At 38.8% G+C, this 27,500-nt stretch overlaps 2 protein-coding genes across 17 annotated transcripts in view; one reads left to right on the top strand and one right to left on the bottom strand.

Annotated features, from left to right (window-relative positions):
- LOC138029683 (neural cell adhesion molecule 1-like) overlaps window positions 1-7,153 on the top strand; it is an 8,638-nt gene extending 1,485 nt beyond the window's left edge. Inside the window, exons 3-6 of the mRNA XM_068877427.1 lie at window positions 1-24; window positions 1,169-1,381; window positions 4,968-5,088; window positions 6,121-7,153. The exon at window positions 1-24 is cut by the window's left edge and continues 294 nt beyond it. Of these exons, the coding sequence (XP_068733528.1) occupies window positions 1-24; window positions 1,169-1,381; window positions 4,968-5,083 (353 nt within the window). The 3' untranslated portion in view covers window positions 5,084-5,088; window positions 6,121-7,153. The remainder of the gene's footprint in view (window positions 25-1,168; window positions 1,382-4,967; window positions 5,089-6,120) is intronic.
- A 5,413-nt stretch (window positions 7,154-12,566) lies between these two features.
- Window positions 12,567-27,500, bottom strand: part of LOC138029677 (neural cell adhesion molecule 1-like) — a 51,041-nt gene continuing 36,107 nt past the window's right edge. For 3 of the 16 annotated variants that reach the window (XM_068877400.1, XM_068877398.1, XM_068877397.1), the window contains 5 exons: window positions 25,397-25,459; window positions 24,177-24,215; window positions 20,373-20,570; window positions 19,967-19,997; window positions 17,661-19,855 (listed from right to left, as the gene is read on the bottom strand). In XM_068877400.1, the coding sequence (XP_068733501.1) occupies window positions 19,831-19,855; window positions 19,967-19,997; window positions 20,373-20,570; window positions 24,177-24,215; window positions 25,397-25,459 (356 nt within the window). In that variant the 3' untranslated portion in view covers window positions 17,661-19,830. Of the gene's footprint in view, window positions 14,456-15,272; window positions 15,304-16,280; window positions 16,467-17,660; window positions 19,856-19,966; window positions 19,998-20,372; window positions 20,571-24,176; window positions 24,216-25,396; window positions 25,460-27,500 lie in introns of those variants that run through there. The other 13 variants (XM_068877409.1, XM_068877408.1, XM_068877413.1 and 10 more) reach the window with 6 other exon arrangements.

Genomic DNA, 27,500 nt, shown 5'->3' with positions numbered 1-27,500 from the left:
AACTTGAAGAGGATAAAAGCCAAAGTAAGTCTTGAGTTGTGTAAGATCGAGTTACCATTCTCGTCCTCAGGGAACGCGGTTCTCTTTGTCAGTACTGAGAATAAGGACCTCAGGACTGTGAGCTTTTGTCTCCCCAACCGTAAAGGGGCAAAATTATGTAATTTCATGACACCCAAAGTGTTCAAAAAGTAGAATGAAACATTGCAATAACCACTAAAACCGTTGAACAACATAAGAGAAATACAACAAAAGGAAATAGAAGCATGGATGGACCCAAATGGACAAGATTGAAACGGATTGCATATGGGTAATCTTGAAAAAGATCGCCCCAACGTTTTTCAAGTTTATGGCAAATTGCTTGGATAAAGGCCGTTTTTGCTCAGAATCATATTTTTGATGATGTAGAAATAATCTTATCAGTAAAGGAATTCCACATTTCCACTTTCGAGTTTTAAACTCGTGATAAACTCAAGATTTCCCTAAACACCCTAAAATAACGCGAGATAGCCTCTGTAACTTACTTTTTTTTACGTCTAAAATGTATCTTGAGATCTACTATAAAATTAATAATCACGCTTTAACTGATAAAACTGACGATACTTAGAAGTGTTCCTGTAATCCACAGCATGAGCAAAGCGAGTCCATGAAGCGCACTTTGTACAAAAATAACACAGATACGATGTAAGACGCCATTAGAGTCCCTCATAGGATACAGTTCTCGAAAAAGGAAGGGTTACGTTTTTACAAACGTTGGCCGTGTAGCATGTATGTTTCAACAAACGTAACTGATTAGAGTGTAATGTGAAGTGCTAGTTTTGTACCCCATATGAACCATGTGAGCATTTGCCCTACTAATGGAAATGGGCCTACACAAGGACAGAGAAGTGTGTGGAAAAGACAGCTTAGCGAAGGATGGGTTGTGTGGCCCAGTAGTAAGGGAACTTGCCTCAGACATCTGGAGATCAGCCCGGGTCTGACTCACTCTGCGACTGCTTGTTGAATTTGATCTTTGTTGTGTGTCGTGCCTATGGGGAGCGGTCAATAAAGTTGATACTGTAAACGCGATTATTACGTCCCATGCAACTGTTGTTCTGTTGTCGTTGATGACTTCCATAATAACCATAATTTTTCAGTTAGTTACTGTACACTAAATTTGTTCGTTTTGTAGACATTACTCAATGCTTGCGAGACCGCATCCTGGCAAATGATCCCAGAGTGTTGCTTGAATTTCTACCTCGATGTGACGCAAATGGATTGTATCACAAGCTTCAGTGTTCTATCCATTTGGACAAGTGTTGGTGTGTTGACCAATCAGGGCACAAGATCGCAGACGCTTTTGATGGTCATCAGGGGAAACACTGTAGCCGTAAAAGACAAAAAGGCAAGACTGAACCAGGCCCGTCTTGAATAACTAATTACCTCTCATAGAGCGGGTTTGGACTGACAACCTTTAAACCCAAACCAAAATAATATCTTTACCCAACAAGCATAGGGCGCTTTCCATTTAAAAGAACTGACCGGCCACACCGGGCATTTGGAAGGACTAAGTCGGCTTTTACTTTGGGTAGAAGAGCACAGAACGCGTCATCAGAAAGGAATGCAAATGGCAGAAATTTACTCACAAATAATTAGTACGTGTGGAAGTTTGGTGGCGTGGAAGTGTGGCAGTGTGGGTTAGGGTTCGGGTTAGGGCCACTTCCACACTGCCAATCTTCCACGCTACCAAACTTCCACTTTCCACACTGCCAAACTTCCATGTACTATGCTCTTCTGTGCTCTTCTGTGCTCTTCTGTGCTCTTCTACACGAAGTAAAAGCCACTAACTCTACAACGCCTTCAAATTGACAAACTTCGAGGATGGTATATACTCATCCAAAACAATGCGAGGGATTATCATGCAAATGCTTTTTCAAATTGTTGCAACTGACGGGTGTGGCCGGCCAGCTCTGGCAAAAGGAAAGCGCCCATCAGTAGATTCAGGCAAAGAGGATGATCACTGAATCAGAATACAAAGAAAGAACTTCTAACTTGGAGCGAAGAGCTGGTGCTCCACGTGATCTTTTTTTCTGATCTAATTCCTGTCCTCGTTGTTTTTTCAATGTTTAATGAAATTGTGCGGTGATTAGTTAAGATGAACAATAATTGGCAGTGAAGCTTTTTCAAATACTTACGGTCTGATAAAACGATGGTTGCCCAACGACATAATATTCACGTTACCTGGTGTAGACGTCACAAAGCGACCCTCTGACCGTGACCTTAATAACTATGTTCAAAAGCCACAAACGCTAATGCCAGATTAAAAATTAACCAAGAAGTTTATTTCTTTACTCCCAAATGCTGTTCAACGCTAATATTCGCCAAAACTTTACATTAGAAGAAGTCAATCTCGAAAAACAAGAGTAAGCTAAAGAAACTTTTACCAAAAAGTTTAAAACATGAAACAAAAGTTTACGATAATCCTGGATTAAGTTTCCCTGCTAGAAGAGGTGTCTTTCCTTTTTGCGTTGTACGGGAAAAGAGACCTCTGCCATGACGGTCGAAACTCGCTTTGATCAACCTTGGACGGCACTCTTCAAGCCGCATGCCCCATGATATGTTTGCTGACTGTGATCTCGCGCATTCCTTTACAGTAATTCCGCTGTTGGCCCGCACATCATGAATTATCACGTGAGGATTCGGTCGCTAAGTAACCGCCGCGCGTGCGCAACACAGTGAGTTTTGACTCATGGTAGAGGTCTCTTTCCCCGAACTCTTCAGCCCAGCGAATGCAAAAGAAGACTGAGATACATCTGCTAGCAGGGAAGGATTGAATTAATTGGCTTTCGAACAACCGGCCCAGAACCCTAACCAAAGAGCAATGGAGCATTTTCACTCACGTGACAAGCAGCCATACTGGATCACTGAAACAAAAGCAAGTATTTGCTTAAAAATAGAGTTCAATTTTGGTACACCATCATGGCCGCCATTCCTTTGTTTTGGAATATCAACATGGCCGCCGTGACGTCATGTGAAAACGCTCTATACATTGATGTCATTGAACGAGCTTGTACGGTCCGAACTGGGAAAATATTGGTCGAGTCCTTTTTTTTGAAAGTTTATGAGGCGAGGTTCAAAAATTTTGGAAACAGAAAATGGGAACTGTTTGGCAACCTATATATGCTGCTTCGTCACCGGACCATCTTTGCGGTCTATCCGTGTTTCAAAATTCGGACCGCTCAGAGAAACAATCAGAATTATCCTTTTCATCTCGGACCAATTTGCCTATTACTAAATGAAGTTTGTAGGTTTAAGGAGACACCTTGTGACACATTATGACTTGCATGCAATATATTAGGAATGTCACTATGCAACTGTAGTGGACATGTATACACCTTTTTCCAAAATTCACTACTTGCACAAATCCCATAATACACCTCTTTTAACCCCCAAAAATCTGCATATGCATTGTTTTCGACTTCTCTTGGGACATTTTCATGTCCCAGGAGAAATTGCAAACAATGGTTATGCAAAAGTCTTTGGGGATAATAGAGGTGTATTGTGGGATTGTGCAAGTATTGAATGGCCGCCATTTAGATATTTGTTTTTATTCAAATTAGACCTTGATTCCTCGTTCAAGGCATAGTATTCTTTTGAATTTTAAGCTTAAGAACGAGGCATCAAGGGCTGATTTGAATAAAAATAAAAGAATATTTCAATGGCGGCCATTTTGGAAAAAGGTGAATGGAGGTAAGTTGGGGAGGTAGAAAACTCCAAAGGAGAAATGTGCGTTGACCTCAGGCGCAAAACAATCGCATGCCACCCGCACTGCCTGCTGGACTGAGCATAAGAAAACCGTTTGAGCAGGAAGACCTTAGACAGCAATGACCAGAACCAAGGTTGCTGACCAGCGGTTTTCGTTAAAACAATGGTTTGCCGGGGGTGCTCAGTCTCGCGGGCTCAGAAAAGCTGGTTATGGTCATTGTTATTTAAGGTTTTCCGTTTGTGAGCAAGGCAGCTAAGTCGCACGATTTGCTGTTATTAATATCCATACCGCAATCGTTAGTGTGTGCATGGGAATTCTCGTTTACTGAAAGTATTTTTATGAGGGCCAGAAGTTCTCTTGAAACCAATAGAGCATATCGTGAACCGGAACCCAAAATCACAGGAGCACGCAGAAAGCCTGAAAAGTTGTCTCGTCATCGCCGCCATGTTGATTGTAATAACACAAAAGGCTGCTATTGCTTCTGGCGCCAAGCTGCTGGCGATGACGTAATATACCATGTTAGGAGTAGTAATCAAAAATTCCATTCCAACTCATCGTGTTCTATGATCTTGGTAAATTAACTTTTAGCTCCACCCGTTTGTGTGACCACGACCAGGGGTAATTTTGTTTCTACAGTAGTTGTTTAAGGGAAGAAACTCTAAGTAGGTATTTACATGAGACCGGGACAAACTCGGACCGGCATGAGTTCGTATCGGCCTCCATACATTTCTTTTTATGCCTTTACATGAGACCAGTCTGACCTCGTCTCGGTTGCTGGACCGAGACGAGAAATAGACCACTTTCGATATATTAAAATTCAGCTTGACAGCGAGGCCTACAGGACACAAACAAAGGAAACTGAATGAACATGTTAATTCATTTCTTTTCAATTTGTCTGTGTCCTCTAAGCCTTACTATCAAGCTGAATTTTAATATATCGAAAGTGGTCTATTCTCATACCGGTCTGAGGTCGTACCTATCTCATGTAAATCACAACAAATCTCAGACCGGGTCCAGAAATTTCAAGCCTGTATGCTTTTGGATCAGCCATATATTTATTAGAAAAAAAAACATGTCGCAGGCACCATCATCTTGTCCCGGTTTCATGTAAACAGCTAGAAAAAGTTCATACCGGTACAAGTTCATACCGGTCTGAATTCGTCCCGGTCTCATGTAAATACCCCTCTAGTTCAATGGAGTAAACTTCTTTTTTCCTCATTTTCAGATTTGAGAGCAATAGCGGTGATCGTGTTGGCTATGGGTGGAGTCTTGTTGCTGCTACTCTTTATTATCATATGTCGTGCTTCGAAAAACAGTAGGGGTATCAACAGACCGATTTAACACAGGTATGGAGAAAAGATGAACGGCAACTGTGTGAAAGCCGTGGTCTTTAATCATGTCGTCGTCATTATCATCAGCATCGTCATAATCACCATTAGAGCGAGTTTCAATCGAGTGTCGTAAAACCAAAACCAAAGTAATTACTTTGGCCAATCAGAAAGGACGGGGGCAATCCAGTAAACCAATGAAAACTCGGAGTAATTACACGTCACCGACACAAAGCGCGGGAAAATGTGCACACGCAAGCCACGATTGGTTTTGGTTTCACTTCTGATTGGTTGAAAAAGTGGTGCGAGAACTTTGAACCAATCACTGAGTGAAGTAATGCAAAATCAAAGCAATAGGCCATTTCCGAGTTGCTGTTTGTCTCGGTTTCGAAGTGAGTCTTGGTGCTCAACTATTCAAAGGGAAATGAGTTTGATTTGCATAAGAATACGCAACTCATTTCCATTTGAATGGTTGTGCACCAGGACTCACCTTGAAACTGAGGCATGCAGCAACTCGGAAATGGGCTATTCGCTAATTACTTACGACAATCAATCGAAAATCGCTCTATCATCCCCATTGTTGTTTTGATTGCTGTTGTTTTTCTTGTTTCTAGAAACGCCCTTCCCCCATAAATAAACCCTCTGCCCACTCACCATAGCAACATTATCGCAAATCCTTGGAGAGCCAGGAGCACTCTGTCGGGACGGGACGTAGAAATCGAGGAAAAGCCCGGGACCAAGTTTTAAGGGAAACTTAAGCGAGTCTCGATGTGGGTGATGAAGCAGATCTCGTAACGTATAATGTGACTGGCTCCCTACCTTAGGCAAAAACAAAAGACTAAACAATACTGAAACACTGACTTTAAAAAAATGAAAGCTGCTTACGATACCAATCAATAGCAGGTTACGGAGCTCCTACAATACTGCTTGATTTTGCCATCGATTTCTTCATTCCGTCCCGACAGCCACTAGGCCTGGAGCTAGGAGAGTAATGTAAACTTGAAAGGATCGCACGAGCGACAGATTTATACCGTTTTTTTTTTCTTTCAGTGAAGCACAACTTGAGGACGAAGAACCGGTATACACAAGATCATCATATGGAAGAACCTTTGTAGTTAATTAAGTCTTGATTCTCAATCGGGTGTACTTCTTTGTTTTCCTGTGCATATTTAACGAATGTGACAAATTTGAAATTGCATTTCTTTTATTTAGAGAGGCAAACGGCTACCGTAACTTAATTATTTTTGTCTGAACTATACCCTCAGATTTACCATGAAATTAATAATCACGCTTTATCTGACACAAATGATAGTTGTTAGTGTTCCAATAAACCACAGCATAAACAGAGCACTTCACAGACGAGAGTGAAAGACAACAACTATAATTTCTAATCGCAAGCCCGTGCCAGGCTACCAAACGTTTTAAATACCTAGTAGTAAACATACATCTAAAAGACATCTTTTTTAAATCACCCTTAACACACACACTGACCGGGAAGCCGTTTTCGCTTCTCTCCTGGCGATGTCTTTCAGAGATCAATGTCACCCGTCACCTTTGTCTTTCCGGCCTAACGCGATCACTTGCACTCCGTTATTTTGTCCTCAAATAAAGAGGACTTACCTCTGCCTACAGTTTATTTAACGATAAGTACAACACCTCGGAACACAATTATCTACCCTAAGGTCTCTTCGTACGTTCGATAATATCAAGTTTCTGAAAATCTTTTTTTTTTTTTTTTTCAGAAATATAAACATTATGACTTACGAGTATAGATTTGTAAAAAGATTTGAGTCCATCCAATTTTCGAAAAGCCCCTAAAAAGCACATTTGCAGGGTCGCAGCAATATCGTAGCTTGACCATGAAAACTTTACTTTGCTTTTTCTCGGCTTAAGAATATTGTCTATTAGTATAAAAACAGAGGTGATTATACAAAATTGCGCGCTCTCATTGGCTCGCTATCTTGGATTGTCAGTCGATAATCACCTCGACGGACAAAATGGCTGCCAGTAGTCGTTTTGCCACTGTAAGTGAAGATGATTTCGCGTTGAAATGTTTTTTTTTTCTCTTTTTTGAAATAATCACCTGTGTATTTATACTAATTAACAATTATTCGCCTCAGGCTCAGTGATTATCGGTGAATATTCACCTCGACTTCGTCTCGGTGAATATTCACCGATAATCACTGAGCCTGAGGCGAATAATTAGATAAGAGTCGCCCTTGTACGGAGCTACAACTCAAACAGTTTTTCTCCGATTCAACTCAAATTTTTAGGACTATTTGAATACTGTTCGATTTATAAAACGGTATCGGCGTTTTTCAATTTTTTGACGTCTTTTGATTTTACACCATACTTTGTTTAATTTCCTGGTCAAAAAAAAAATGAAAAACTGCGCAAAGTATCACAAATCGCCGACAATTTAAAATCCCATGTAGCGTAAGCTTCTAGAATAGGGCTACCTGTTTTTGCTTTGAGAAGCTAACAGAAAAATAACGTTTAAACAAAAGAATACTTTTTTAGATTCAAAACTACATTTGAGGATTTTTTAAAAAAATACATGTTTCAACAGAATCTTCTGTCATCTTCAGTTTGAATTACAAAGTACAGAGTTGAATATATAGTGTGCGCAAAATGCTAATAAACTATAAGAACAAAAGGAATATGACAATGTAAAATATTACAAAGAATGTTTTAAATTGACATGATAAAGATGATGATTTAGTGTAGGTTTTTCCCACTAAAATAGGTTAAAATAGTAACACAGCAGATGATAGGGGTGCTGGCTGCCGGAAATAACCAAAAAGTTAAAAATGCCAGGCACCCAGTTAAAAGAAATGATGTTTAAATGTTAAGGTCAGGGAAACAAGAACAAACAAATATAGATACACACAAAAATAGAGCTAAATAGAGTTAAGTAAACTACGAGTATATTAAAGTGACTAAAATTCTTGCATTACAAAATCGATGTACAGATGTTTAGTAATCATGCTTGATAACTGATGGGCCTTGGAATCTGATATTGAATATTCCGTAATTTGTTCTTGCTTTTGGAAGATAATAAGACTGTTTCGCAGCAAGCCTTGTATTATACTTAACTTTGTACTTTAATTGTAGTTCAAACTGAAGATGACAGAAGATTCTGTTGAAACTTGAATTGTTTAAAAAACGTGCTATTTCATAATATTGTAACATTTCTGCTACTATCCAGACCTTTTGGCTACATTTGAGGAGCATTAAAATGATGTTTATTTCATTCTCAGGCAGAACTTGTACTGGCGAAATAGGAACGTTTTAGAAAACTGACACGTCGAACCTATGACAAGACCTTGAAATCTGAAACACCTTCTAGGTTTTGTTGCATTTAAGTCTAAGAAATCAAAATTCATCTTTCTTGGGACGGCCCTTCGCTCGGGTTGTGACTGCCTTCGGATCCCTTTTCAGCATTTCTTTTTTCCATTTCATCCGTCGGTTCTGAAACCAAGTCTTCACTTGCAGAGGTGTGAGCTTTAAATGGCGAGCAAAGTCGTTTCTTCCGTTCGTTGAAAGATATTTCTCTTGGCCGAATCGCTGTTCCATCTCCAAAAGCTGTCCTCGTGTAAATACGGTTCGTGTTCGGCGAAAACGGCGACTGTCCTCCAAGAAGTTGCGAAAATATTTCGGCATCGGACAAATTACTGTGGGTTTGACTAGTCGGCGGTTCGCTGGACCTGCCGAGAAATTGCATCCAGCACATAATCGCCATGATATTGACAAATAGAATACTATGAAAAATCCGAATGTAAAGTGCTCTTACGTAAGGGCGCTTTCCTTTTGTCAGAACTGGCAGACCCCTCAGTTTGCAAAGAAAATGCAACAATTTGAAAGAACACTTGTATGATAATCCCTCGCATTCCTCTGGAGGAGTATTTATCATCGTCGAAGTCTGTTAATTTGACTTCACGCGTTGTAGAGTTAGTCCTTCCAAATACCCGCGGTCTGTCTGGCCAGTCAGTTTTCTCAAATGGAAAATGCCCTAAGACTGACTTGCAGATTAACAAAGTGAAATTATAAGGCTTAAACCTTTATCCCGGACTCAGGCGTTATTTCATTTTGTGGGTCTACGGCAGAAAGCAAGTTGAACGGTCCGAAAAAGCCCCTTCGTGTAATGCATTGTAACCGCCTTGCTTCCCCGGCCTGGTGTAAGCTTTGAGATACTAACTGTATCACTGAGTCATGCCGCAGCCATTTGGGGCTGAAAAGGATAAAGTAATGCAGTCTCAACGAAATGAAGCCAAAAACAGAAAAGAAACCAAGAAAAATGCAAGAAACAGCGACGGGGAAAAAAACTAACGAGACGGCGAAAGACAAAATATTAAACTAGTGCAAGAATTACTTCGTAGAATTTCAATTGGCAGCTCTTGAAAAGCCTGTAATTTTAATTACATTAAAATGCATTAAAATGTCGTGAACACATCAAAATGACCAAAAAGATAAATGTGTTCCACCCATCTATGTAATCGCCCCATTATCCGACGAAAGAAGTTCGAAACTGTACTTACCGTTGTTAAACGTTTCGAAATTAGCCCGGTACAGGGGAAGATGAGAGGGAAGACAGGCATTCCACGTATTGTGTCCGACGCTGGTGGAATATGCTAAGAAAGAACACACTTGGGAAGTTTTTAATTTTTCAGAGGAAAACACGTTGGAAATAGATATAACGCTTAACTTCTCCTTGTAAAGCTCCAATCAAGGCAATTATTTCTAACAGGGGAACGATATTTATCCACTATGAAATTCTTTGAGCCACGCCTATAGATTACTCCCTGGGAGACTGTTCTAAAGTTCCTTTAACACAGGAAACCCCCTATCCCACGGGAAATACCGTTTGCGTTAACAGGAAGTCCTCAATGTAGGGCACAATTTGACGATTGTGAGATCTGATCGGAGATGAGAGAATTCCGTCCTCAACTGAAAAACCGGCAAGTGTCCGTTTTAACAGTCCTAATTTCCGCTCACTTACTGGCAAAGCTGTATTATAAAATGGTTTCCTGCTTGATACAAGCTACTTTTCCTTGAACATAGGCCACAAATTTCAATCGGCACACGATTTGACTCAGCAAATGTTTGATTGATGGCGTTTCATGTTATACTGAACGTAGTAACAAGTTTCACTGGCAAACGTTTTAGTAAAATTAGAGTTTCGGTGTTTGTAGAAATGAGATGCTAAACAGAGCTCCAAGCGGCACTTCGGTCGAGACGTTTGCTGTCACAATTGATTGGCGACGCCTAATGTTTTACCCCCCAACTGTATCAAAATTCTGAGAAGAAACCCTCCATTTTTCTACGGTATTAAACAAACTAGGGAACTGGACTTGTTCGTCACTTATTCCAGTAAGAGAGAAGCAAGTTGTAAATTGTTTTGGAAGCTTTTTCGGATGAAGGAACATACATAACAAATAGAGATGGATGCAGAAGCTGTGGAATTTCTCGGTGATTGTATCGCTATCGCATAATTCACAAATTTGATAAAATTGCGAAATTAAAATTTAAAAACTTACGAAACATTCAGCTACAATGAAATTAACGGGTATGGACGTATTTCTCTCAAAATATCGGTGTTTTACGTTAAAAAACGGGAATTGAACGAGTCTAGCTTAATTAATGCGAAATCTCTGTTTAAACGAAGCATATGTTTTGCCAGTTATCAAATTTAGGCGCAACTTGGTAAAAGAACAGTCCTTCGTGCACAATTAGAGTGGCTTGTGGATGAAAAAAAGACTTAGGGAATAAAGCTTTGGTTTACTTACTTGGTTGGAAATTGGGCTGTTCCCGTGGTGTCACGGTTTCATCTCGCCTTAAAATATCTTCGATCATGAAACTTCGTGATGAACGAAGTTGCGATGTTGGACGTTTGAAAGCCGTCAGTCTCGGCCAAGTGGACAGATAAGTCCCGAAATTTGAGCTATTCCAACCTTCAGCCATGTCTTAGCTCACTGAAGTTCTTTATCTGGTAATAACTAAAACGGCCAATTCCTGGATTACTTTGGCTTCTCACTGCTCATTGACCTCCTAAAATTTAACTCTGACAGGGAGGTCTCAATGATGGCAGATAATTGTTCGATTAAAGTTGATGATGCAGTAATCAGTTGTTTGCCTAAACGTTCCTCATTGTATTCCGCGATTTGATTGGCTAGCCACGAAATCTGTGGACCAAATCTGACTTGCTTACAAAAATCATTAAAACAACATGGCTCGTGTTTCTTAATTCCTGTTGTGAAAAGACATGATTAGCAAGGAAAATTTGAACAAAATGTTTTGTGATAACTTTGTTATGACTTCAGCAAAATGACAGAACAGCTTAAGGATTCTTAACAGTCAAAACCACGCATTTTTACCGTGTTAGAAAAAGTGTGGCGACGAATAACAAAAGGGAACTTGCAGAATCGTGCTATCTCACTTAGGTGGAAGAGAAGTAATCGCGAATTGAAAGACCCGGATAACACGAAAGTGAACGTAATAACTCCTCTTGGCAAGAAGTTAATTTTATCTGAATGACTTTAAGATAATGTGATTGTAATTATCAAATTAAACGGGCCATCGTGTAAACACGCACAGTACATCCTATATCACGATCGGCGAGGTCTGCCCAAGTAGAATAATGAATTGCAAGAAGGCGAAATTTTTGAAAATATAAACAGGAAGAAAGCCAACAAAGGTTATTACAATTAGAAATCCTTTTTTAAGGAAATACTACTGGGTCCCAGCGGATGTTTCAAATTGATGCTTAAGTTGAAGGTTGATACATCGGCTTTTTGACAGAGGTTTGTGCAAATAATGATTAAAACAATATAATAAGGAAAAGTTATCTGCGTGGGAACCCGAAGTTGAAAGTGGAATAAATCAAAACAATGGCGAATGGGTCGTGGGAAATGGTACTGCCAGAAACTCCCTCCATATCAACAGGATCTCCAATTTTTTTCGGTTGTTTTATTCCTAAGGACAGTAAACTGTAAAAATAACACAAAACTGTTCCCTTTATTATCTTACTCAAAGGAAATAGCAAACAAAAGAAATGGTATGGTCTTTGTTTTATTTTTCTAAGAGAGAACAGACTGGGTCGAGCGACTAGGTCGGCACGAGTAACTGGTTCCCAGTTCAAGTGGTCTTCGGCGGCTGAGAGAGCTTGGATGAGTTCCTGGGGCAAAGGTCTCTTTTCCTCACCCCCCCCCCTCCCCCCTCCAACCCCTCCCTTCCCCTCCACCCTGTTCCTGGCATTGAAATTCTTTGGTCTCATTACCTCTCTTAGTAGGCGTAGCTGTGGAAAGGAGTCCTTGTTATCAAAATAACTTTTCATTCATTTTCAGAAGTCTAACTTGTTACCACTATAAAAATTACCCACTTTGACTCGCTTGAAAAAGGCGACTCAACGGAGTGAATGTTATCTGTTTGGGCGCTTTCTGAAAAAAAAAAAGGACTAACTTTCGATGTTACTGAAAGATCGACAACCAGGCTCCATCTCGAGTCACAATTCCATTTGTATTTCCAATGGATAAGCCGATTTTCTGCATTAAGTGGTACAGCTCATTCCTTGTTTATTGACTTAATAGGGGGTGTGCAGCATTTGACCATTTGAAATACAGAAAATGAGGTCAAATGATAGCGGTCGTCGATAAAAGATGACCCAACACCAAATACATTGAAAAAGATTATTATTATTATTATCATTACTATTATTATTATTATTGTTATTACTATGAAAAGTTATTTAAAGCGCGTTATCTGCAAGCGCTCTTATTGTTATTATTCTTCTTGCTACCGTATGATTATTATTGTTGTTATTATTATTATTGTTAGGAAATAGTAAACACGTGCTTGATAGTTAAATAACTCTTGACAGTTTATTTATACCGGCGCTTTCATGCTTCTCAATAATTTTTTGTGCTGAATGGTGCAGTAGAAGAAAAGTGCCTTAATAAGCCGAATTCGTTCGATTGGTCAACAGCACTTCCGAATAAGAGCAATCACAGCGTGGGACTAAGGTCTTTGGCGTCCTCTGTGATCTCGACCCGAGAGATATTCATTCTTGGGCCTGAATGTTAGGGTCATACGCAGACACTGGTGACAAGAATGCACTCCACAGATCGTCTTTCAAATTAAATATAACATCCACCGAAACCACCTTTCCCTTGGCAGTGAAATTACTTGAAATAAACTGATTTCTTTACTTGGAAATAAGTTTAAAGATAAAAACAAAGAAAAGATTCAAAAGTGGGAGAGACAATCGCCTTGAGGCTAACCCTTTTGGGATCAGTACAACGACCTAGTGAATACTCCAGATCTATAGCAAAACTGATTTTCCTTTCTTTCCAACAAAGGCACAGTCCCGTACAACCTCGTTCCCAGACTCTCCATTCTCTCCTCGTCGACAAGATACCCTGGGAACGAGGTTAAAGTTCCATAAAACTTGAGAATATGCACAGTGCTGCAACACGAAAGGAAATGTCGCGCGGGGTCTCGGTGGATGCTATTTGATGTTACGGCCAAATAAAAAGGTGACGAGTTTGCCAATAAATGAATGGTTGCCATTAAATTAGTTTTTGTTTCCTGGCTTTGAAACCATGAGCAAAGAATGGAACATGAAAAATGTCCATTCAAAAATTGGACTTGATGGTCAAAGACACGAAGTTCGGCAATAGACTTCTTTACAGTTGTGGGCTTAGTTATCTGGCCTTTAAATGAAAGTGGTGAGGCTGGTGTTGACCTTGTTGTGATACAGACCTCCCTCCTTTTCTTATGTCAAGGATATTTTTGCCATGCTAATTTGTAAGAATTTACATAAGAAAAACAGCGAGGTTTCCATCAAAACAGGTCAACTCCAGCCTCGATTTCATTCATAGGCCAGGTAACTAAGCACACACCTGTAAAATGGGCTATTTCTTGGACACTTTTTGTAAAAAAGGTCCGAAGGAATTTAGAAACTCTTTGGTCAATTTAGCTTCCTTTTGTCAGACAAAAGATAGTCTTGATACACAAAACTGCGCCGACCAAAAGTTGCTCACATTGCGAAATTGTGCCGACCTTACTGAGTTGGTCATAAATCTTGGCCCCTAAACTGGCCTCCTGAACGTATAAAACTGTTTGATGTTAGAATAAAATCTATGGGTGTCAGTCTTAGGAGGGAGAGGATAAAGCGGCAGGTTGCTAAAGCGAGTCCGAATCTGGCATTACAACCACTTGTATGTATTTTCTATCCGTTAATTGTCCCATTTAAAATCGAACCGACTTAAATTTAACAACGCAACAAAATTTAACTGGGATTTCGTGGAATTTTCCTTCATAGGCCATGATGCACAGGCTGGAATAATCTCTTCTCTACACGTTTGAGTTCTCTCTTGCAAGCTTCCTCCTGCGAATAAACAAAAACAAAGTTTCACAATCGTGAGCAAGGAGAAGCGTACAAAAGAGCAAAGCGGTTTTTCAGCGCAATTATGTTAGCCAATAACAATAGCTGCAGACAATGAAATGAGCCAATCAAAACGCTATCTGATACACGCAAGTGACGCTAAGAGCGGGAAAATTGACGCCAGCAAGCCAATTGTCTCTGATTGCCTTGGAGTTGTGGCTCCTAAGCAGACAGACAAGATTATTTTAACCAATCACAAGAGACAAAGGCAATTCAACCAATCACGAACCGAAGCAACCGCAAGCAGTATACGCTAAGCGCGGGAAAACCGGATACACGCCGTTCTCCGCGACCTCTGCTGTCTACTGTTTTTTTACCTATTGTCTTCTCAACCAATCCAGAAAGCCCCTCTGATAGCTGCGTCCTGGTACCCGTTTCTCGAACGTTCCGAAAAAAATTTGCCCCCGGAAAGCCCGCATTTTCGAAATTGCCTTCCGTTTGATTTCATAAGCTGGTCATATGTTTTCAAGACAACGAAAGGCAAAATGATTGTGAAGTTTGTTGATTAAAAATCTTTCCGTTCTTAAGATAAAGAGAGAATTGTTACTCCCGAAAAAGGCCTGAAAAGTTCCGAGACGTTTGAGAAACGAGCCCCCTAATCCTGAAAAACGCTTCGCTGGAAACGCTTTCGAGCAAATTAATTAATGAATGTGAAAAAAGCCAATCTTTCACTGCAATAATGCACCGACACGCCCTTTATATAACCAAGACGATTGCTGGAACCGTAAACGTTAGTTAATAGTTAAAAAAGGCTGCTTACTTTTCCATGTCAGTGGCGTTTCCATCGGCATCTGAAAAGCACCGAAAAATCAACATATTAAAGTCATATTTAAGAAATGGCAAGAAATCGGCCTCTTTCATGTACACGACTCAATCCTGACTCTCTGGATTGATCAGTATGTAAATTCACCTCTCAATTTCAATACAGTGTCTGTATGGAGAGTTTTCACTCACGTGACCTGAGCCATATTGGATTGTTGAAACAAAAGAAAGTATTCCATAAAAATAGAGTTTAATTCCCAGAGGATTAGTTCATGGCCGCCATTCCTTTGTTTAGGTACACCAACGTCACGTTACGTCACGTGAAAACACTCTGTACCGAATAACACGTATTGAGAGTGAAGATTACCAGCTTAAGGATAATGATCCTGATATAACCCCAAATTATCATAATCATCCAACGAAGAAATCTATGGAAATAGTTAGGAGAATGAACTTTTACATCATGAGAGTCAACGGGTTTTAAAAGATCGTAGCGTTCATTTATGTTAGTTGCCACTAAGAAAAGATGCAAGTTTATTGTAGCTCTCAGATAGTACGGGAGCTGTGATTGGCTAAATTAGCGGGCCGTATTCTACAGCCCGCTTAATTTAAAATTTCGATAAAACATTATCTAGCAAGTTTTTCATGCCGTTTCTGTTACATAAACTTGTAAAACTGTTTGAATCTCGCAAGCAACTATTTCAAACAGCCAAGAAGATTTATTTTTTTCCGATTTTGACACTGCAATCTTTCTGGCAGTTGAACCTTCCGCTTGACTTCGACTAGTTTCCTTGCCCGCGCAGCGGATTAACCTCAGAGATATAATAAATACCTTACTAACCTCGTTTTCTCGCTCCGTACTGTAAGTTACGGATCTTCGTTTTTTCCCGTTGATTTATGGGCCATGAATCAACGGGATTTAACTCGGTCCATAACTTACAGTACGGACCTCGAACTCGGTTAGTAAGAGGTATACGCTAACGGATTTATCCGTCACAAAACTTACAGGCTGCCTTCTTGGCACCACCTCCACTGCAAAGTAATTGTTTACAGCAGAAAAACAGACCGCAGGAGTTGAAGAAGCAACAGAAACAATCAATGGCGATTAACACAATCAGGATAACGGCAATAACGATTCCAGCTATGGCTCCACTTCCGAGTCCTTTTGTAAGACCTTCCGCATCTGGCGTTGCTGTATAGAATAAAGAGAAAAAAAGCGGTTTAAAGGTGAAGCGTCAACCATGCAATCAGCATTTAAAGGAAAATGCTGGAGCCAATGGGATAATTTCTTTGGTGACGTCAAAACCGGTTGAGAGCGTGGGAAACTTAGATACTGTGTCAACAGATGTGTTAAAGGCGGCAAAAGCGAGCTGTCGCCCAGCGGTCATCCATCGTCGACTACAGAAAGCAGAGGTTTCATTGTCAACTTCGTTCCCAGGGTCTCGCTTACTTAAACGGGACAATAGGCCATTTTTTTAAATATTCAGATTGATAGTGAGGCATAATGAGGACAAAAACAATAGAAACACGATGGAATGAATGTAAACAATATTTACATGTCATCCACTTTCCTTTGTCTTACTTCAAAATTGCAAGATATGTAACGAACTAAAACAGAGAAAGTGACCAAAAACGTAATCCTCGACAGGAACGGATCTAGGATAAATAATGACCGGTTTCCAAAACCACAAAAAAAAAGTTTCGGGGGGGGGGGGGGGGGTTTCCGGGGGTATACCTCCCCGGGAAATTTTTGGATTTTAACCCTCCAAGGTTCCCCTCCCTGTGTTTCTGACCGATTTCCGTAAAACGGGGGGAGACCGGTATGGATCCGCCCCCTGCACGAAGCCTTCTAAATCAGAAAGTACAAAAGGAACGAAAGAGTTAAGAATAATGATTACTTCTTTAATTTGAGTTAAGTTTGAATAACAAATCATAAATTAAATACTGTAAGTAGCTTTTCAGTTCAGTTGTGTGCAAGGTTAAGTTAGCTCGAGTTTTAACTGATCTAAATGTTATCAACGTTTTGCCTGTTAAAAGAATTATTTAAATATATTAAAAGCGGATGAGTTACTATTGAGTAATGATGCAATGTACGTATTGTAAGTGGTTTAGGATTAAACTATTAAATTAAAATGTTGATTCGAAATTAAGGCTTCAGTGGGTCAACTCAAATACTTAGATATGGTGATTTTGACTGAATTAACTCAGCTAGGATTTTCAACCCATTTTTTTGGGATATTCCTGTTGTATTAGTAAAATTTCCTAACAAGGCATTCACTTACTCACGTGCCAGTTCATTGTCTCGAGAAACGAATGCAAGTGCCTCTTTCGCCTTGTAAAAGATATGTAAGCATTTGTTTGAATACAAAACACCAGTAGCAGCATCGGACTATAAATACGCTTTATTATACGCTTTTTTGAGCTTGTCTCTTACATTCAAATTACAACATGGTCACGTGACAGCCTTAAATAATTCGTCAGCGGTCCCAACCGCCTATGTCATGCCTAAGATTTGAGAAGGCGCAGAAGTTCCCAATAATCCCTCGGCATTCTCTTAACACCTAAGGTTAATTTTCCTGTGGTCACGGTGGGGGAAATATATGTAGACGATTTCAATTACAAGATCGTGATGGATTTCTTGACAAGCTTTTTAACAACTGTACGGTTGCATAGTTTAACGTATTTGCTAGCTGAACTATCTAAGAATTGTGTAATTTTACGCCTAAATTATCAATTATTATTATTATCACTGAGACACACAAAAGCAAATGCTTATTGATTCTGACTGATCTTTACTCCTTTTGATGGGTGTGTTTTGAAAACCTGCCGGACTGAATCGTTGTGTGTTCACACTCTTTAGCTGAAGTTACAAAAAAATACCTAAGTGACTCATAATTAATGCACCGAGTTCGAAAGCTGATTTGGTCCCTGCAAATGCTACCTGCAATCTTTTTCATTCGATCATTTTTATCTTTTCCAAATCAAAGGAGATTATTATTTTTCCCGTTACGAAACGGTGATTCCTGGAAACATTTTCCTTAACAAGAGTCCAGTCTTGGATCCTTTTTAATACATCTAAGGTATCCAAATCCACCTGAAGGTACATGTTATTGAAAGTAGCCTTTGGGTGCCTCCTTGTTCAGGAATTCACACAAACTCGTTTCCAGGGCCTCTGTTCTCTGCCTCTTTTTTCCTTGAGTGAGGTAGGGAAGAGAGACCCTGGAAACGAGGTTGGGATTCACATGCCAACTTCACAAAGTGTTCCCTAACCATTCTCTTTGACCGAACGTCACGAGTCCAGGAAAACTAGCGCTTTAACATTCACAACGTGTCCCCCTAGGCCGACTTCACAAGTCAACATAAACAATAATCCTTAAGGACCCCCCAACAGTAACCTAGGCTATTGCTTAAAGGGAAACTTTGTTGTCTTACATAAGCATATATATATATCATTTACATTGCGAGGATACTTCTGTTTGTTCATAAAAGTCACACTTTTCCAATTAAGTTTAAACTGAAGCACTTTAGATGTTCTATGTAACGAGAACAATTTGAACATGGCACAATATTTCAAAAAAATTAAATAAACTTTCCGCGTTTGAGTGTTGGTTAATGACCATTTAAGGTTAAATCATACTTACAAGTCTATCCGGTAAGATTGATGATAACGTAACAGTACAACTTACTACATGCATGTGTAATGATGAGAGTTACATCTTGTTACAATAAGATACCGTTTTTCCCATGTTTTCGTTTGAAAAATCAGCACTAAATAGGTTAAGACAGATATTGAATACTTTAGCATGACTACATCCCAATGGAAATTTTTGGTAAGCTCAACTGTTTTACTATGGAAGAAAGATCATTCAACCTTCGTCTCCAGTTGTTCTCAGTGCCACAGGGAACTCAGTGACTTTCTCGTCTCAAACTCGAACCCAGGCTCATACTCTACTCCAAAGGAGCAATACCTGGTTAAACTCCGGTTACTTTTAGACGAAGACACGAGGCAAATGTTGTGAGAATATTTCCTTATGCCGCGCGGAGAAAAACCCTTTCTTGGGTCTTTGTACCATAACTAAAAAAGGGTTCGTTAAATTAACTTTGAAAGAGAAACGAAATTCCTTATTTTTCTCTATTGTCATGTACTGGATGAAAAATATTCACGACTTTCTAAATGATTTTATCAGTAGTAACTTCGTGAACGCCGCCCTCTTAAACCAAATAATTACAGTAATAAAAACACTTAACTATAAATTATATTCCTCATCAAGCAAATGTGATAACTAGAAAATGCTCCAAAACTTAAAGCACACTATAAAAAAATCTAAAGAACGCCTTCACAAAGAATAAATTATTTCACAAATTTCAACACTTAAGCGAATTGCGTGGCAAAGCAAAAATATGAAAGAATGGGAACGAAATATTGCTAAAAGAGATCAGAGGACAATGTTGTTGTAGTTTCAAACTCCATAGTTTCAATAACAGACTCAACGATAGTTGAACTGGTCTAGAGTCATGGAACTTCCTGCTGACTTGCTCTAACGTCGTCTGGCAATTTACACACTTTCCGGAAGTGGTTTCCTGCAATCAAACAAAGATTTAGAAATTTAGAGATAATGTGGCATAAATGCGCACTAAGTGTGCAAAGAAAAACAATACAACAATGTATGAGGTCAGTGAAGATGTACTCACTTCTCCATTTCTGTAGCATTTGTGACCTTATCTGAAAATACAATTAAAAAATAAACGTCACTGTGGTAATGCGCTTATTAGCGAATGCAAACTAAGTCTATAGGTTTTTTTTTTCTTTAGTCAATTATCTGGAATGGTTTCAGTAGAGTAGCTAATCATATATTTGAGCTAGTAACGTCTACCCTTGGTGATTGGATAAGAATGGCTTGTCGATTGGCTAAGAATGTCGCGCGAGATTATTAAACCAACAGAGAAGCGTGGTGACGGAGAATCGAAGAAACTTGCAACCACTCAAATCAGAAAGCGTTTCCTATTTTTACCCGCGCCGTCATGGGTTCCTGGCGCCGTTTATGACTGGCTACTGAAGAGATTGCTTTAGCTAGTGTACTCCAGTGGTCACACTTACACATGTCCTTCTTCTTTGCAGCTGATTTGCCGCACAGCACTTGATGACAGCAAAAGATGAAGCCACACGAGTTAAAGAAGCAGCAAAATAGATCAATGGTGATTAGCACAATTAAAATAACGGCGATGACAATGCCAGCGATAGCTCCAGCTCCAATTCCTTCCTCCCCGCTTGCACCTTTAACATTCGGTCCAGCTGCTAGGAAACAAATGATAACAACATGAAGTTAAAAAAAAAGACTTCAAATCTCTACTTTGGGTCAAAAGAAACACAAAAAAAACGTCCTCCATTATTAAAAAAAAAAAAAAACTGCAGTGAGGGATGGGGGGGGGGGGGCAGCGGCATTCGGCAAAAACTCTCAGGGGCTTCCCCGGGGGCCAAGTCGCCAAGACTCCACTGCGTGCCGGGAATTTTAATGTGGCGGTCGCTGGACGTGAAAGGTATGATTTTTAACGGTATCTTGTTCTAGTTTTTAGCTAAATTTTGTGCTTAATTTAGCGTAGTTACTCCTCGGGTGGGCTCTATCTAGCAAAAATCGTAGAAATTATTTATTCTTTAGAAAAAAAAACCTAAATTCGTTTATAATTTTACAACTACATTTGAGCTTTAATAAGCTTTTAACAATTTAAGCTTAAGTATAAGTACAGTGTATAAAGCTCACCTACACATAAATGGAAAACGTCTGGGAAAGTTCAAACTTAAAATTATTGCTGAGCTCATGTTCCTCTTGGACTAGTTCAAGACGTTTAACGGTAAGTTATTGAAAAATGACTGGCACTAAACAAAATTAGCTTACTCCTTTAAAAAGGGGTTTCAGTTTCTGTATGAATCTAAATATTACAGTTGCGTTGAAACGTGAACTGTTCACCGGAGGTCAAGGTAATGGGATAACTCCACATAAATTTTACTTATTTTTTTTTTTGCCTTTATTTTATCCTATTTTTTGATGAAATGGTAAACATAAGCATAAAGCTTTGGCCTCCTTGAAATGCTACACCATCCTTGTAACTCCTCTTTCCCTGAGGATAACATTAGGTTTAGACAATCTGCATGGCATAGAGCCAGATGTAGCAGTTTTATTACACTCAGCCAGAAGAAATTTTAGAGTCAGGTTACAAGTGTAGGTTAGCTTTGGCCAGCCATTATGAATAGCTAGGTACTGAAGTGGGTCTAAAGCACAGGTCACATTCCACAGGTCAAAACTAGAAGTCCCTGCTCCACTGATGAACAACTGAGCTGAAAGTTTCCCCGAGACCTGAAACAACATTTCTGTATCAAGAGTGATTAGTGTTACGAGACACTTTCGGTGTTGTAGCACAGTGGCATACTGTACACACTGACCTGTGTGACCTTATTTTAGACCCACCCAATTATATTTGGCAATCAAGCAAGCCAGATGTGCTGTGCCACACGAATTCAGCTTTATTATGCCTAGATTTAGAAAATTAAGTCCAAAGTTAGCCGAAATTAGGCTGTAAGAAAGATTACATTTGGGTTATAGTTAGATTTAGCTATGTCTACAGAGCGTTTTGTTGGGACTTTGTGCCTCGCTTATTGTCTGAACCCATGAAATTGAAGGGCAAAAATAAGTGCTTTGTGACTATTTAGTGCATCTGTTGCCAGTCATTTTGCTTAATTCTGACAAACCAATGCCTTTGTTGCTTTATGAGTGGTGCCAAGTTTTATCAAGAATACAAAAACAGCAGGGTGGTGTTTATCCTTCAAGTTCCCTTGCATCAAAAACTGATGTGTTAACGCCCAAAATTCCTGTTCTGTTACAATTATTACATACATCGCCTAGGAAATTACGAAAAAGAAGTGTCACTGCAGGCTTATAATAATTAAAAGAAACTAACGAGTTAAGAAATAGGATATCTTAAATACAAGAACACCATTAGTGCACACTTCGTAACAATATTATTGTATTGGTAGACTCACCTGGCAAATGATTTCAACAAGTAGAGACAGAACTGTTGCATCCAAAAGGTGCAAAGAAGTTTCCCTTGCAAAAAATGTCAGTCCATGGCTTGTATGACCAAAACATGGCAGTCGTGAAAAAAAGAGACTCCAGCATCTGCAGTTTTGTTTTTCCTTGGTCATCTTGTGGACAGTTTGAGGTTATTCACACTTGAATGAGCCTTTATAACTCAATTCCTTGTCTAAAAATAATTGGTTGTGGTCCAGGAGTTTTGTTTTTTTTTTTTCATTAAATTTCAATTATGTTTCAACTTGGACTTTGCATGTGAATTGTTAAGGTTAAAGGCAAATGATTGAACCAACAACTTACCAGAACAATGATAATAATATTATTGATGTCATGAATTTGCTTAGCATTTAAAGGTTAAAATGATAGGATTTTTTGTTTGTTATACAAGTTAGGGGAATTATTTGGAATCATTCAATTCCACCGTTAATGTGAGTTAATGAGATATTTCTTTAGTCAATTAAGACGAGGATTAAGGTTTGTTAATTGCATCACTGTTTGGATTTGTGATTATTCTCCAAGCAACAGTTTTCATAAATTTTTGAAAACCTTTTTGGATTTGCAGACCCTGCCATAATGTACTAGCTTCGTTGTCACCAAAGGACTGACATTTTCTCAGGGTAACTAATGCAGTGGCCACGACATCAGAAGGCTTTAATTTGGTTTTTCTGCACTATATTGAGAGCAAGTATGGACTGGCTCGCAAATGATCGATTGAAATGTTTGACAAAGTGTGCACAAAGGTCTTGCATTAAGAAGCTGTTCTAACTTCTGGTTAGTACAGATAATCACATAATTTCGAGTGAAATCTGGAATAAATATGCACGATGAAATTCTTTTCAAAGAGCAACAAAATTGCATGATCCCACGTACCAATAACTAGTACCATAATTTAGAACTTAAGCTCATGTACCAAAAGCACCATAATTTAGAGCTTAAGCTTGAAGACATACAGTAATATGAAGGGTGGTGTTTCATTTTAATCATCTATTCTTGGTTTGCACCCACATGACTCGGCGGCCATGTTGGATGGCAATACGATACAATTTATTTTCACAGAATTTGAACAATAATAAAGTTTAGTTCCCAGCGAAGAGACAGGTTATTGTTCTTGCCATCCAACATGGTAGCCATGATGTAAGATGCAAACCATCGATGCTACTATAGTTGTAATTTTCTTGCATTACAACAAGGCCTGACTTACTCCAAAAACTGAGTAAAAACACTACCCACTTCAGGAATAAAAAAATTCTACTTCCCACGGCTGTCTCTCACTCAAAACATCTGTGCTTACGCTGCCTTACAGCACTTCTAGGACACTTTTTGGTCAAAGGGAACTTTGTTAAATATGTTAAGGATTTTACAATTATTATAAATGTTTATACATCATGTCATTAGACATAATTTTTCCTAGCATTTTCTTTTTTATTTTTTAGTTTTTCATTAAGTTAAGAGCCACTTAAACCATTGATTTCAACATTTTTGAATTATGGTTATGAGAAATAGGGGACCACTGATTCGGGTGTCGTCATTGAATCAAAATGTTAACTTGGGTAATGCTGTTTTAAATTTCTGAATTTTCCATAATGAAGTTTTCCAACACTTGTTTGTGTATACAGCTTGCAGTGCATGGGTGAATGAATGAAATGTTGCTTTCTCATTTGTTTTCTCTCTGCTTCTAATTTGGAATTTAAAATGGAGGAATTAGAAATGGGGAAAATTGACAGTTTAATGATAGTTGTGGGTAGTTGTATGTTTTCCAGAAAATCAGCACAGTCTCCTACTTACATTAGATGCTGTTTTCTTTTTCCTTAACTTACTTGCTTTCGTAGCAGTTAGATTGGTTGTTTCTCCAGAAGCTATAACCAGATTGAAAGAGATGGCATATTCAAAGAGCGGATCAGGAGAAATAATTTAAAGTTTATGACTAAAGGACATAAAGTGTCAAACAAATTGTTGTTATTACAGCTGAGCCCAAGTTTCAGCAGTGTTCATTTTAGAGCGTGCAGAAGTGACACTTTTGGGTGAACATTTGATTAGACATGAGAAGTGTAAAAAATTTAGAGCATGAAACACACACACAAAAAATAATAGTGGGTTCCTATTCAGAATTTAAATTTTTCTCAGAAGAGAAACTACAGTTGTTGAATGGAATCGGCCCACAAAAGCTTTGCACATTTGGGGTTACTTCGCTTAACACATCCATAAACGTATGCCATACTTTCCACGATAAAATTAGGCCACACAAACCTCAAATCACTCGGAAAAAAACCGAAGGAAACAGTCAAGAATCAAGAAATCACAGTCTTTCGATAAGAAATAAATTGTTTTGACCCGAAAGCCTTGTTTTCGCACCTTCTGAAACTAACACCGCTGAGACGTGGGCTCAACTTTAATAACAACACATACACTGCAGTGTATTTGGACAAAGAAAGAAGTAGGCAAAGGTGAATGCAAGCAGGGATTTCATGATTGTTTCAAGAAAGCCATCAGTCAAACTCAGTGCAAAGGCAATAGAAACGTTGAAGAAGAAGATTCCCTGTGCGATGAAGGATGATAGAGGGTGTTCACAAGCTTGGATTTTTTAACCAAGATTATCAAAAGAATGGTATTATTCATACTTCAAGTACTCCTGAGAAAGTGAAAGAAATTGCCAAACTTCTTCTAGGAAAATTCCTAGCTGCACCATATTGAAAAGAAAAAGCTGCTTTTGAAATTACTAATCTAAAAAGAAGGAACAGTACTTAAGTGTGCTGCCTAAGTAGCTTTCTTTCAGTGTCACAACGCCCTAATTTAAGATTTTCACAAGTAATGATGCTAGGTTATGGTATTTTGTACTGACTTCTTTGGCTATTTACCCTGCACTTACATGTATCATTATTCCAGATGATGAAAGGAGAAGCAGAGGCCGGACAAAGAGTTGTGAAATGTGTTCCTTGTAAAACCAGCCGAAGGAATGAGAATTTTTGAAGAATCAGTTCACAAGTTGGATATGTCTGCATAGTTCAAGTTTGGAAAAATACATAACTTAAAGACTTACATAGTCTTAAAATTGTTGTTGGAGCAGCTGAAGTGGTTTGGAAAGTAGCCTTTCCTGACGGTACTACAAGAAATCTTTCAAGGTTAGTGATAGTCCAGAAGTAAGCAAAGATAATTTAGAAATTGCTGTTTACAGAATTGAATGCGTGTCCAAGTTCCTTTTTTTGTTCTTTATACACAATTTCCGGTTATCGTGTGACTCGGTAACACATCTCACTGGGCTAAGAGAAATAATACTATTGTAGAAACATGTAAAGCATCTGTTTACTGATTTGTCAATAAACAACAGCTTTAAATGAGAAAAACTATTCCAAGATCACATTTAACCCTATGGTTGGGCCATGGAATGTGACTTGGACTTTGCAGTACAAAATTGAATGGGATATCAAGCAAGAACACACAGAAACTCCTTTGAATAAAGTGTAGGCTGCCAGTAGCCTTTTTTTGTTTTTGGTGGTAAGGTAAACGGTAAGGCAAGGGGACGGCTTAGAGGCACTTGTCTGCACTTGCTTTCCAGCAACATGTAACATGTCTTGGTTTTGATTTCCAGATATAGTATCTTTTGTTCTGGTGGTTTTTAGGGTTTTCATTCTCTACTCTGCCTCCAAGAATATGGTTTTTCGCTACTTCAAAGACAACATTTCATTTGATCAACGAAGTGTCTCCAATAAGCTCTTCTTGTTAGTCTCTGTCATTACTGTCATCATAAACAATGCCTTGATTAATGCCACTCTTGTTATAACTATTAGTCTGAGACACTGTGCAGCAACACTTGTTGAAGGGTGTGTTATAAAAATAATATGTCATGTACTATTATCATTATCATTTATTTATAATATTATGCAAGTTTCCTTTGACAAGTTGCAGTATCAAGGAGTTAGATTGATTTTTTAGTTCAGCATTTAATTCATTTATTCTTTTTCTGTATTAAAATGCATATTTTTTTGTTGAGAATTTCATTTTCGTTGAATAATGCAAAACTCTTGAATATCCACAGAAATTCTGATTTGCATGTACTGGCATTTCCATTGTGTCATAATGACATTCAGTACTTGGATGAATTTTGCATTCAGTAGGAATTTTGTTTAACCAACTGAGACAAACTACAAATAGAGTTACAAGTTAAAGAGGGGCACCCTGTCTACTACACTATACTGCTAATTTCATTTTTAGAACATGCAGTATGAAGTTTCGTAAACCTGTGTGCAGAACGGAATGAAATGAAGGTTGGAAAGATACATGTAGTCAGCTACCAACCTTTGTTTCCTGAAAAGATTAGGCAATAATCTATGTCCTTTCTGTAGTTGTGAAACTGATGAAGGCTAAGTGACTCAGTTAACTACACTGTAAATAAATGTCTTTGTCTTCTGATACTTACTCTCTCATATAGATAGTACCATGTGAAATATGCTGGATGATTTTACTCTTCAATAAGCAACGCATTGCATGGGAGTGTATGAGTTTCCGGGATAAATTTTCTACAATGTGAGTCAAAATTCTCAAAATTCATTATTGTGTATCTAGAACAAGGATTACGAACATGTCTGCCTTTCTGCTTCTAATCTTAATTTTTCAAAGGAAAGTACTTATTTTTTCCTTTGCTCTGAAACAGTTACCTCTTGCACTTAGTAAAAAAAAGTCTCCGCTTACGAGCCAGAAGGCTCATCAGGCCGGCGCTTATCTCCGGTTTCTGTAGCATGAAGCGACTAGGAGTATTTGTACTCCCCCCTGGATGGGATGCTAGTCCATCGCAGGGTTACCCCCAGCATTACGCCGGTACCCATTTATACACCTGGGTGGAGAGAGGCACCGTGAGAGTAAAGTTTCTTGCCCAAGAACACAACACAATGTCCCCTGCCAGGCCCCGAACCCGGACCACTCGATCTGGAATCGAGCGCACTAACCATGAGGCCACCGCGCCTCCACTTGCACTTAACAAGGTAAAAAATATTTTAGTTATGGAATTAATTTTATTCTTAAACTAATTTTATAATATTGATAATATAATAATAATAATAATAATAACAATATGTTATTGTTATTGTTATTATTATTAATTATTATTATCATCATCATCATCATCATCATCTTTCTTAACGTTACTT

The sequence above is a fragment of the Montipora capricornis genome, chromosome 13, assembly GCF_036669925.1.
Source record: "Montipora capricornis isolate CH-2021 chromosome 13, ASM3666992v2, whole genome shotgun sequence".
NCBI lineage: Eukaryota > Metazoa > Cnidaria > Anthozoa > Scleractinia > Acroporidae > Montipora > Montipora capricornis.
This window is presented reverse-complemented; position numbering and strand designations above follow the sequence as displayed.